The sequence below is a fragment of the Mesoplodon bidens genome (assembly GCF_964165515.1).
Source record: "Mesoplodon bidens genome assembly, chromosome: X".
Classification (NCBI taxonomy): Eukaryota; Metazoa; Chordata; class Mammalia; order Artiodactyla; family Ziphiidae; genus Mesoplodon; species Mesoplodon bidens.
The window spans coordinates 92,934,516-92,946,734 of record NC_138163.1 but is presented as its reverse complement, the minus strand read 5'-3'; the positions used below and the strand labels follow the sequence as shown (position 1 = coordinate 92,946,734).

General features: G+C 40.5%; 1 protein-coding gene across 4 annotated transcripts; it reads right to left on the bottom strand.

The window, feature by feature from the left end:
- Positions 1-532: 532 nt before the first annotated feature.
- On the bottom strand, positions 533-11,234 carry VCF2 (VCP nuclear cofactor family member 2). 4 transcript variants are annotated; one of them, XM_081221799.1, is made up of 4 exons: positions 10,987-11,234; positions 9,175-9,274; positions 4,049-4,126; positions 533-2,172 (listed from the first exon to the last, which is right to left on the bottom strand). In XM_081221799.1, exons 1-4 carry the CDS (start codon positions 11,070-11,072, stop codon positions 1,936-1,938), a joined length of 501 nt encoding a protein of 166 aa, XP_081077925.1. In that variant the 5' UTR covers positions 11,073-11,234; the 3' UTR covers positions 533-1,935. The 4 variants fall into 4 exon arrangements, with proteins under 4 accessions (XP_081077925.1, XP_081077926.1, XP_081077927.1 ...); XM_081221800.1 differs by having other exon boundaries at positions 4,067-4,126; XM_081221801.1 differs by having other exon boundaries at positions 4,076-4,126.
- Positions 11,235-12,219: the final 985 nt, after the last annotated feature.

The window sequence follows — 12,219 nt, the reverse complement described above, 5'->3', positions numbered from 1 at the left end:
AGAAAGGAAATTTGCTTTCTCAGGTTTTTCAATGGCACTGCGTTTTTAATATATGCTTTGTTTCCATTCAGTGCCACGTACTGATGTCTGCAGAATTCTCCTGGGTAATTCTGAATCATGTGTGCACCTGTGGTTTGGGAGTTCAAACAGGTTGTCTTCTTTAATATTTGGTTGTTTGCTTTTTGTTACAGAGAAAATGATAGCCAAAAAGTCAAAATTCTTCTTGCCAGACACCTGGTTTTCCAACATTGGAGACAGTAGTCATAGAAAAAAACATTCTTACACAAACTGTGCAATTGAGAAAAAAAATTGACCCAAATTGACCCATGCCTACTCCATAAGTTTGAGGCCAACAGCGCTGTAACATTTCCCCCTTAATACTAAAATTCCACTCCCAGTATCTGACCTTAAAATCCAATCCATACTAAAGGAAACAACCATGTAAATGAGGAGCATGCATGCGTACTTGTGTGTGTGTGTGTGTGTGTGTGTGTGTGTGTGTGTGAGAGAGAGAGAGAGAGAGAGAGAGAGAGAGAGAGAGATTTTTCTCCTCTTCCTAGGACAGTTTTCCTTTTCAAATATTAGTTCTGTGACTTCATAAAGATCTTATTCTTCTTTTAGTCAATCTGTTATTTTGTCTTTTCCAAATCTTGACAAATAGAAAAGACCTAGAGCTACCTTTAATTCTCATACCTACTTGTTTCTGCTGTGTGGACTGTCAAATATAGTGAGTAGGGAATGATGTGAACATGCAAGAGATTCTTATTAGACACCAGGGCCCTTTCCTTTAAGTCTAGTGGCAGGTTGTACCTCTGGCACTTGGCAGGGCAGACAGATAACTGGATACATTCTGGCTCCTTGTTAACACAGCTCATCACTGAAGAAGCAGGCATGTCTATGAAATCACTCTTCAAATCTGATTAGCCCTTTAGTATAACTGAAGAACATGGGAGCATATCCATCTCTCTCTAAATAGAAAAAACTACTCCCTATTTCTTCTAATTGTGCCTCAGCCATTGTTTGTAAGCCATACCAACCTTTGCAGTTTCAATGACAGAAACTGGTCCCCTAGTCTCTGTGAAGGGGTCCCTGAAACATAAAGTGGAGGGTTGTCCAAACCAGTTTAACAACTCTTGTTACTTTAGACAATGGGCCAGGTAGCTTATCCTTTCTCAGCATTAACTCTAGACATAATAGGTAGAATTGTAAATGAGAGCACATAAACTACTAATAATTAAACAGGTTTATGTGCAAGACAGAAGGTTGTTATGTACTTATTGACTGACAGAACTGTGCAATGTTTAATACTAAGTCTGAAATGCACACTCCGGAGGATTAATGGTACAGAAGTTATCTGAGTATACAAGTCTTAGAAACATTCTTTCTAGAAATACAAAGAGTGGAGACAGTGACTAGAGAGATTTCACTTATATAGTCTAAATTGGGACTAATTGGGCCCCTTACAAGTTGAGAGTAATTTCAATAAGACATCTGCCTTCTGAGAGGCAGTATGGCAGTCCAATTCAGTGCAAGACTGAATCAAGCTATCTATACTTTGGAATAAAGTAACACCTTTTTTCATGAAAACAGCATGTTCTTTACCAGCCTATTAATTTTTTAAACTGAAGATCTTTCATTTTCAAAGGATGTTTGACTAGAGTTTCTAACCGACAGATTTGGAAACCAATCTGAATTGGACATTCTATGGATTCAGCCTGAAGGTGAGTTTGCCTCATAGATTTGACATCCACCCTGAAAAAAATTCTATAAAAATTGCTTCAAAGCCCTCTTTGAAATAGCAAATGTGCAGCAAAACCCCAAGTCAAACAATTGTCCATCAGCCTGTTGTTTAAAATATAGACTGGAAAGCCAACAGACCATTTGTGTGTGTGCAATTGCTTTTATAAACAAATTTTAGGCTGGAAGAAGGAGCTCCTAGATCATCATGCTGGAGATTGTCCTTTTACGCTGTAGGCTGTTGAAGTGTGCCTCCCTTAAGATCTGGTTGATGTGGGAGTAAGAACCTTGGCATAGTGCATATTCCTCATATGAGGATTGAAGTGTACTCATGTTGGGTTCAGCAACGATCTGGTTTAAGCTGCTTTCTGGTCCGATTACTCTCTCTGAGGTATAAACACTGCTGCTGCTCCTGTCTTTATCACTGCTTGAAGACTGGAGGATAAAAAACAGAAACAGGATTAGTATTATGCTATTACACTATTTTTCTTATTCATCTTGGAGAATAGCAGCATCAACCACTACACTAAGCCTTAATGGTTTAGAAACTAGAGCCACTTAAAATATTTCAATCTATGCTCACAACACAGCAACCCGTAAATTAAATTGGGATTAACATCCACAATTTTATGGATGAGGAAACTGAGATCCATTGACTTGCGCAATGTCACGTAGCTGGGAAGTGGCAGAGTGAGGATTCAAACACAGGCCTTCTAATTTCAAATCCCTTCACAAATCCGTTGTTCCTGCTTGCAGCAGGAGCTTATCCTAATAATGTGCATCAGAAAAGTAAGTTCTCACCCTCCAAGAGAAAGCATCAATCAATGCTACAGAATGTAGTAAAAGTACACTCATAAAGAATAAGATGGATTTTGGGAGCGCACTAAAATAAAACAAATAAATTGTTACATACATACATTTATGCATACATACATACATGCACCCGTATATACAAACCAGTGATGATTTCGTACCTATCCCCTGATAGTGGGCATACGTGATCCTCCTATATCAATGCAAGGCTACACTCAGATCCTGAAAGGCACTTGATATACTTTTAATGAAAGTTATATGTTAATTATTGGCATTTTTAAGACTAGTATTTATTGCTGTTCAACAAATATGGATGTGATATGGGGTGTATGTGTGGGTGTTTGCACCTAATATTCTGTTTTTAATCGAACTCTAACATGACTCAGGCTCATTGTCATAATGGAGAAACTACTAAGGATTCCTGAAAACAGTCATTGTCAAGAATTTCCTCCCTTACAGTGTTAGGATTCTCAAGGGAGAAAGTAATGACAAGGATCCATATCTGAACTACAATATTTAACAATTTTGATATTGCATTTTGGGGGGATACACTATTATTTTTATTTCATTTACATTTAAACTTCACCAAACACTGAGCTCAAGTATATGCTGGCCCTTTGTTCAGAGTTTTTAAATGGACAGACAGCTTTACGGGTGCAATGTATTTAACACTGCACAATATATTCAACAATTAGAGAATCTAGGGGGTGGTATAACTATATATCTTTATACATTTAGTAGCAAAAGTAGAGGGACAAGCCCTGCAACTGGAGGAAAAACCCGTTCAGGACTGAACAGAGAGATCCTTGGTTGCTGAGAGAATCTCCCCTTGACTTCAGCCTCGAGACAAACCAAAGAGTCTGTCAGTACACAAAAACCACTGAATTCAGGACAAACAGGAGCAACAGGATAGGTACTGAGGAATTGGCTCTTGTTAATTAAGATTGTGGGGGCCAGTCTGAAGCGAGTAGGGCTGGCTGGAGGCAGGAAATGTGGCAACTCAAGTCCAGGATCTGTAGATTAGAACAGCAGTCTAGAGACAGAATGGTTACTGTTTTCTTCATAAATTCCCAGTTTTCTAAACAAGTTCCTAGGATGCTTTCCTCAAACAGCGGGTATTGCATTTCTTATAATGCAATCTTTACCAAAGTTAACATTAATAAGACCTAAACCAAGGATGGTCACGGCTCATTGGTCATTTGGAGCTTCTCGACATAGACCACACACCAAACTGCCCACAGGTCCTCATAGACAGCTTATGTCCATCTTTATGCAACTAGAGACATACATTAAAAAACTGTCCAGGAAAGAATTAGGATGACCCAATGGAAATGAAAGTTGTCACCAACAGCAATCAAACTGACTTCAGGACTTAATGTCAAGGCCAATTTAAAAAATATCCAAAAAGATGATTTTCCTAGCTCAAGGGTAAAAATCTGAAACCTCCAGTGACATAAAATAGTGAAGTTATGAATATTTAAAAATAAGTAGGCATTACGTTGGATAAGAAACCCACAGCACACACTTTGGTTTCTCTTAGTTGGCTTTCCTGATCGTTTTTCGTTACAGGTACTGTCTGAAAAACAAGGTAAGAACTATAATTAGTTTCTGGTGAATCAAATTTCATCTCAAATGAAAACATATCCATTTTATACTATAGTGTAACACTAGGTGATGCTAGACTATGAAATGGTACATTAAAGTTAACAAGCTAGAAGAGATTTTTGTAGAATAATTGTTAAGAAAAAATAGATCTGCCTCCAATTTCTAGTTCATTTAAAGTGTTATCAAACCCAGTCATGTAGAGACATAAGTACAAATGTTCATTGTGACACTGCTTCTAATATCAGCATTGTTGTTAATAGCTGAAAATCAGAAACAATTAAATGTCCAAATGCAGGAAAGTGGTTAAGTTATAGTGCATCCATTCATACAATGCGATTTTGTCAGCCATTAACAATGATGATATAGTTGTATTTATACTGATATAGAAGGATGTCCCTGACATCATGTTTGTTTGTTTATTTATTTATTTAAAATTTGAGACTTTGGATCCTTTTTTATTTTTTTTAATATTTTCACTTTCTAAAGCATTCACAAGAAATTTATTTATTTTCTGGAAAACAACTATTTTATTTGCAAGTTAGTAACCTAGAGAACACTACTACAAGACCAAGGCACATCTCCTGCTTTTGCATTCAGTTACTTCTAACTTCAAAACAAAGACTTAAAATGGACTGTGATGCTGTAAATGAGATTGCCTTTAAACTACTAAAGAACATCTAAAACGTCATATCCACTAGCATTTTCTAGGCCAGTAGTGCTGATTAGCTAGTAAACATAGCCTACGTTTTACAACCCTGGGCCTTGTCTCATCTCACCCTTTTGAACGTACTTCATGCGAGATATCCCACTTAATGAGTTCTATTATTGTCAGAGTGCTTGGGATGAAAAGGTTTCTCCTTGATACTGTATGGTTTTGACACTTGAAACTGCTATCTTACTACAGAAGCTTTTTCCTTACTGCACTTGATTTTAGAAAGAGAGCAAATTCTTTCATCAGAAGAGAAATGAGATTTTAAACGCTTCAGGATTGAGAAAGACCCATAAAATATAAATGCTTTTCACCATCCTCCTGATACCTCAAAGAAACTTCTCATCAGAATACTTATCCTATTTACCAGTTACAAAGCTCATTCTTTTTCCTCTAACCATTCGATATAAGCTTAGTGCTGATACCTGTGGAAGACAAATGAGGACAGGCCCATGCTCTGCAAAACCAAAAACCCTTGTAATTTCAAGTACATGGCAAAATAAAATTACATTTATAAAAGACTCTGACCAAGGGTCTCTCACTAAATGACATTTATAAAAGTACCACACAGAAGTCCTAGGGTCTAGGTCTGTGTGAAAAGGCAGGATTTTAGATTAGTTTGGGCCATAATGAAATCTGACTGCTTACACTGTAACCAAAGAAGTTTCAGTTGAGTCCAACAGAGATTTTCCATAGCACATTCTATTTGGAGATAGGCATCAGGACCACCTGTGGGGTTTTTGTTAGTTTGATTCACATGCACATACCAGGTCCCCATCCTGAGAGGTTATCTCAGGTAGGCACAGGTTGTTCTGATACCCAGCCACTATCCAAACAATTACCTGTGTGCCTACTATGTACAAGCAGGTATTTTGCCAGGGATACTTAGGGACTCAACCAACAGCTAATTCCTAAGCCCAATCAAGAACCCATCCTCTTTGAGGATGACAGCGTTAAGCTATTGCAGTGACAGGAATGTAGCAATGAATGCGGACCAGGGAAATAGAAGAGGCTCCTTAAAATGAATGGCATCTGAACTGGGCCTTGGAGGATGGGGAGACTATTAATAGGATGGGTGTGACAAAGGGAGAGAACAACAAGAGCACAAGCAGGGTGAAGAGGAGTCTTCGAGGAGACAAAGCTAGTAATACAATGTGGCTGGGGCCTCCCGGAGAGGAGCTTGTGGGAGACAAAATATGCATGAGAAGGTAGAGCTAGGTTATCAAGGGCCTTGAATGTCATGCTGAGAAGTCTGTCGGAATAGGTACTTGAGCCTAAGAGACATGCTCGGATCTACATTTAGGAAGAGAATTCTAATGGATGAACGGAGTAGGAGGAGAATGAGCACAGAGACCACGGAGGAAATTTCTGCAGTACATTTAGCAAGCGGCAATGCAGGCCTGAATTAGGATGGTGGAAATGTAAAGGAAGGCATATATGCGATACACATGAGAAGTAGGATAGGAGGAGTTATGGAGGAAATGACAGAGACATTTAAGTTTACCCCAAGCACCCAGGACACGTGGGGTCTGAGGAGCCAAGTTTTAGTGAATAGTTGCATGAAGGGGATGAGAAATAACGGGCAGTGAAAGCAGATTACAGCTGGGAAGTAAAGGGGGAGAAACGATCCACTAACTTGAGAGAAGAATAAGGTAGACAGAAAATTAATTAGGAGAGAGAAAGAGCACCTTATCAGGCTAATGAAAGAACCAGCGAATAAACAGAATCTGAAGAGACAAGGAGGAATATTAATTACAGAGCATCTTCAACAAAACAGAATGGGAATGCATGTGTATATTTACAACAGAGAATTATGTAATTCTCCTTAATTGTAAAAGCAGATTAAGCTGGTATTTTATTTTCTCTTAAGCCCTAGCTTCCCTCTCAACTCCATCCCTCCATGCCTTAGAGCTTTTCATTTATGTGAACCTCAACAACAAATAAAATTTTCACCCCTAGTACATATCCCATACCTAGAATCGTAATATGATGTTTATTCTAAGGCAGCTGCAGAAACTAAATTAAGCAAGTCCATCCAAGCACTTAAAGTATGTGCTCCCAAAGTTCCAACACATTTGAAATGAAAGGCTCGTTCATGTTCTCTAAAACCAATGAAACACTGTAGAATCTTATGAGCCATAGGATACCAAATCAATTTGGCTGCTGAATTACAATTACTTTCCAAAGTAGCAAGGCAAATGTACTCATGTCTTTACGTCTCTGTGTCAATGGGATAAATAATCTACACTTTTCTGTAGCTCAGTTTCTCTCATAAAATGAAGTTGAACTAGACATTGAGTTCTAAGTTGTTTTCCAGGTCAAAAATTATATTTATAATAGAATCTATATTAGTATAAAACAATTTAAACAACTTCACTTTGTGTTCAACTCAGTTAATGGCATTTGAACAAACAAAAGATTGATAGGTAACCATCATCTGTAGAAAAACATGAGTGCGTATCTTCAATTCTTTAAAACAACTTAGATTTTAACATCCAGTTGGAATATAAAACTGCTCAGGATTGCTTGGTATACAACATGAGCAAAGTTTCGTAAAATGCATGCAACAGATTAGGCCATTTTTGGAAAGGGTTGTCCCTGCATTTTTTTTTTCTTTCTTTTTTTTCGGCACGCGGGCCTCTCACTGCTGTGGCCTCTCCCATTGCGGAGCACAGGCTCCAGACGCGCAGGCCCAGCGGCCACGGCCCACGGGCCCAGCCGCTCCGCGGCATGTGGGATCCTCCCGGACCGGGGCACGAACCCGTGTTCCCTGCATCGGCAGGCGGACTCTCAACCACTGCACCACCCGGGAAGCCCTGTCCCTGCATTTTTGAATGTATCTTTTAAATGGAGGATAATTTCATAAGTTAACATTTTGCCATGGGTTATAAAAACAGGACTAACCACCATTATTTTGTTCAATGACAGTTTCATCCGAAATAAGGTCTCCCAAAGCAGTTCTGTGTCTTAGAATGTGTATAATTAAAGGTGATGTGAATACCCAAATCTACAGTCAACTTAAGAGAAAACATTTTTCAAAAATTATGCCAAATGTCTAGTTGTCTTATGAATTGACACTACTTTAAACAATGACCTGACAAAGAGACAGCTCCTACCAGCTTAAAAAAGGGGGTGGAGTAAATTTTATAGAATTCTAATTTTTAAACATAGGTGGGGCTCCTGGTTCTGTTTCTCTCTCATTCGTCTCGCTTCTGATGCTCCCTTGGAATTCTAGCATTGAGATATCAAATCTTTTCCAATTCAGGTACAGAAGAGAAAAAGGCAGAGATATGTTCCTGATAAGCCAATTCTGTTCATATCTGCACATTTTTCACTCTCAATTTCTTGCTACTACTTGGCAATCTGAAATATGAAATGAATGGTCTTGGCAAGTAAGAGAGACTAATACAAAAAACATTAGTATCTTTGTGTTTGCACTTTCTAGAAGGCTTATACTTATGTACGAGGGCACAGATTTACAGGAAAAGGGGTGATGTAATTTGTAAAGATGTAAGGTTGAACAGAAAAGAGCAGTACTCCTGAACATGCAAAGATATTCAACGAAAAAGGCCAGCATCTAAGAGAGCAAGTTACATGAGTTATACCAGCTACAATTTACCCATCCAAGTAGCTGCCCAGGATCCGGGACTATCACCACCTGCATACAGGTTCCAGGAGGAGGACAGGGATCGATAATCATTTCACTTTTTGCTCACAAAAGGGACAAGTGAGCACTACTTAGTCATTAACTAATAGGATTCATACATAAAGACTTAACAAGGTTCCTTTAATCCTCTCCTAGTAAACTATACCTCAATTAAAACAATACTATGCTAATGCCACAAGTCATTAAAATTCAAGCTCTTCCATTCAAGCACCATTAAAGCTTTGCAAAATCACCAGACTCCCCCCATCCTCAATTTCATTTTCACTTTTCCTAGCCAGAAATCAAGAATCTCCTTCTAGCCAATAACACATCATTATACTCCTGAAAATTTATTATCCATCTAAAAATAAGGGAGGGGCGTAAGATGATTATTCCCTGCTCCTATGACTGGAGAAAAGTCTAGGACCTAGCTTTTCCTGATTACATTTTCACTAAGTCTTTTTCTGTGCTTCCTTACCACCTTCTGTGAGATACTGCATACCATGGCTAAGGGCTCCAGCTCAAAAGCCACTGCAGTCAAGTAAGAATACATTTTTGAAGGTTTCTTGGAATGATACATTTTTTTTAATTGCAGGGCACCAACTGGATAATGTAACTTAGGCAGTGGATGAACTAGAGAGAGGCTATCTGACTATATTCCTACCTCTGCATCCTGAGACTCCTGAAAGACAGGGTGTCTCTTACTCCTTTTGGACTGGGGAGAATGGTGATTGTCCTCTTTATTATGATTCATTCTTCTTTTCCTGAAAATAAAACACAAGAGAGTGGAGAAAATATCACCCAACAATTGATCTTTTGGACACTTAATTTGCGAGCCAGTGGCATACATATATGTGAAATCTTGTCAGAGAAAATACAAGTCATCATCTGCTACTCCAATAATATAAAGTCGGAAGAACACATCACCCGGCACGAAGAAGGAAAATATGAAACAGGAACTCTAAGTTGAAAAGTCAAGCTGTAAATTTCATTTCTAAACATTAGCTTCATAATTTTAAATGACTCTTGGGAATAAAGTAAGAACAGGAAGAATTTAATAGCTACATTTTCAACATCTACCTCAGTAGGTCCATTGTCTTAATTTCCTGAAGTTACAATTCCAGGTTAAGTGATTTTTAACCCCTCCTACATAACACTTAAGACAGGTGTGGCTGCCTGTGTCTATTTACTGTTAATGCTCCTGTGAAAGTGGTATAGGGACAGAAAATGGAGAGACTCTCCAAGTGTGCTGTTAGCCAGTTATTGTTGCTATAGCAACTACTATTATGATGTAATGGTTACTTCACTAGATTGTCATCATGAGATTGTGACTGATTACTAACTTGAAATACGGCCTCTCAAAAATGTTTTTCTTTTAACATCTTTATTGGAGTATAATTGCTTTACAATGGTGTGTTAGTTTCTGCTTTATAACAAAGTGACTCAGTTATACATATACATATTTTCCCATATCTCTTCCCTCTTGCATCTCCCTCCCTCCCACCCTCCCTATCCCACCCCTCTAGGTGGTCACAAAGCACTGAGCTGATCTCTCTGTGCTATGCGGCTGCTTCCCACTAGCTATCTATTTTACGTTTGGTAGTGTATATATGTCCATGCCACTCTCTCACTTTGTCACAGCTTTCCCTTCCCCCTCCCCATATCCTCACGGTTGGTAAGATTACATCTTCAGCCCCAATTCCCCTCTCAGTAAGTAATCAGCTTGCAGCATTTGACAATACAGTTCTTGCAGACACCCTATAATTGAACAGACATTCTTCCAAGCCATCTACTTAGAGAGTACTTTTAAGTTTATGGTACCCCTAAGGATGGCTGAGTCTACCCATTTTTATAATTTCATTTCTCTTCAATCTTTCTCCCATCTCTGGGAGACTGAGTACTGATCCCATAAACCAATGATTTCAAACTCTTTGTTAAAGTAAAAGAAACTCCTTTCTTAAAAAAACAAACATGCAAACAAACAAAAAAAACAGCAAAAAATAAGAGAAAAAAGAGGAATCACTGCACTGAGAACTCAGGCTCTTTAACCACACCCTCCCCTGGATCCCCCTCCCTGTGCTACCCATTAGCTTAGCCTGACTCTTCTTAAAACTGAGGAAACAGCAGGCCCAAAGAAGCAAAGTGAATCAGAGTAAAATAAAAGGCTGGTAGAGCTGGAACTGCAAGGGAAATTCTCTTGAGCCCTGGCCCAAGGCCCTCCACAAAGCCCTACAGGAGGAAAACTTTAGTAAAGAACTGCACGTCCAGTCAAACGATGTCCTTATGATAACGAAATTGTCAGGATAAATTAATTCAGATAAGTTGTGTGCAGTTCTGTTAAGAAAACTTTTTTTTTGGTAGAAAATATGTGCTATTTTTTCAGATGTATGAGCATGCCAAGGAACCTTCAGAAATGTTAGCTGGACTTGGTAAGAGAAAGACCATTGCAATCAGTTCAGACTTCGTTCGTACATACCGCTTATTGTCCAGTGACTGCGTTCCTAATTCCAAAAGCATGTCCGTAATTGGGCCCCTACATTCATATTTAGGATCAGAGAACATACTAGTACCAGCCGAAGCGGCCCTGGCGATATTGGCCGAAGAAGCAGAGCGGTATGATGGTGAGGACCAGAGATGGACCGGTACACTCCACCTTTGCCCAGACAAATCTTCCCGGCACGGCAGCCTTCCTTAGTCCCGCCCCCGGAACCATAGCAACAGGGGCAGGAAGTCCCGGAAAGTCGCGAGCCCAGGGGGCGGGGCTGTGCGCTGGTGGGCGGGTTCTGGTACCAATCCCCTGGTCATTCTCCTCCCGCCCACCCCCGGCCTGTAAACGCGCTCGTCCCGTGGGACATTCACCGTGCGCCTGTCAGCCCTCACTCTTCTGATCCACCCCGGCGACCTCAGTGCCCGCGAGGCTCAGCCGGTCACCCCGGAGCCTCTCCGACCTCAGTGATGTTCTTCTCCTCCTCACCCGAGCATCCCCCTGCCCACGGTCACGCCCTGGGTATCGGGAAGACCGCGGCCCACATGGTGTATAGCATTCCTCCCTCTCATCGCCCCCAACACGACGTCCTGTCCTCCTGCTCCCTCGCTCTAGTGCCCCTGCATTGATAGCCCCAACCTCCTGGAAACCGCCAGCTCACCGACCACACATCCTTCCACACCATCCGCCAGGCCCCTCCTTTCTCCGCGGACCCAGGTCTGGAAACTGTCCCCCTCAAACACACCTCCTGTGCTCCTTGCACCCTCCTCCCTACTCACCCCCTGCCTGTATCTGAGCACCTCAGCACTGAGGATGAAACTCTGAAACTTTACGGAATTGTTTTATCTTAAATCCATGACCAGGGGAGAATTGCTTTTCACTTTCACTCTCACCTGCAATACTACATTACACACTGGCAACCCTCTTCCGTGCTAATGACCACCAGTCTCCCCCCCGACCCCACCCCCAATAATTCGTGGAGAAGACTGAAGCAATCCCGTGGGGTTTCTCAAACTTTCCAAACTGCCTGTTTCTGCCCTGTCACTCTGCTGTCCCTCTGGAGGAAGTGGCCAGATCCCATTTGAGGCCAAGCCGCTCACCTGGATCCCATATCCTTCCTCCTTCTCGAGGAGTGGGTCTTTGCAAAGATCACCCCTTTTTCCTGATTCGTCACGTTCCCCATTTCTTCTGGATCATTCCATCATCTACAAAGTGGGCAAAAGG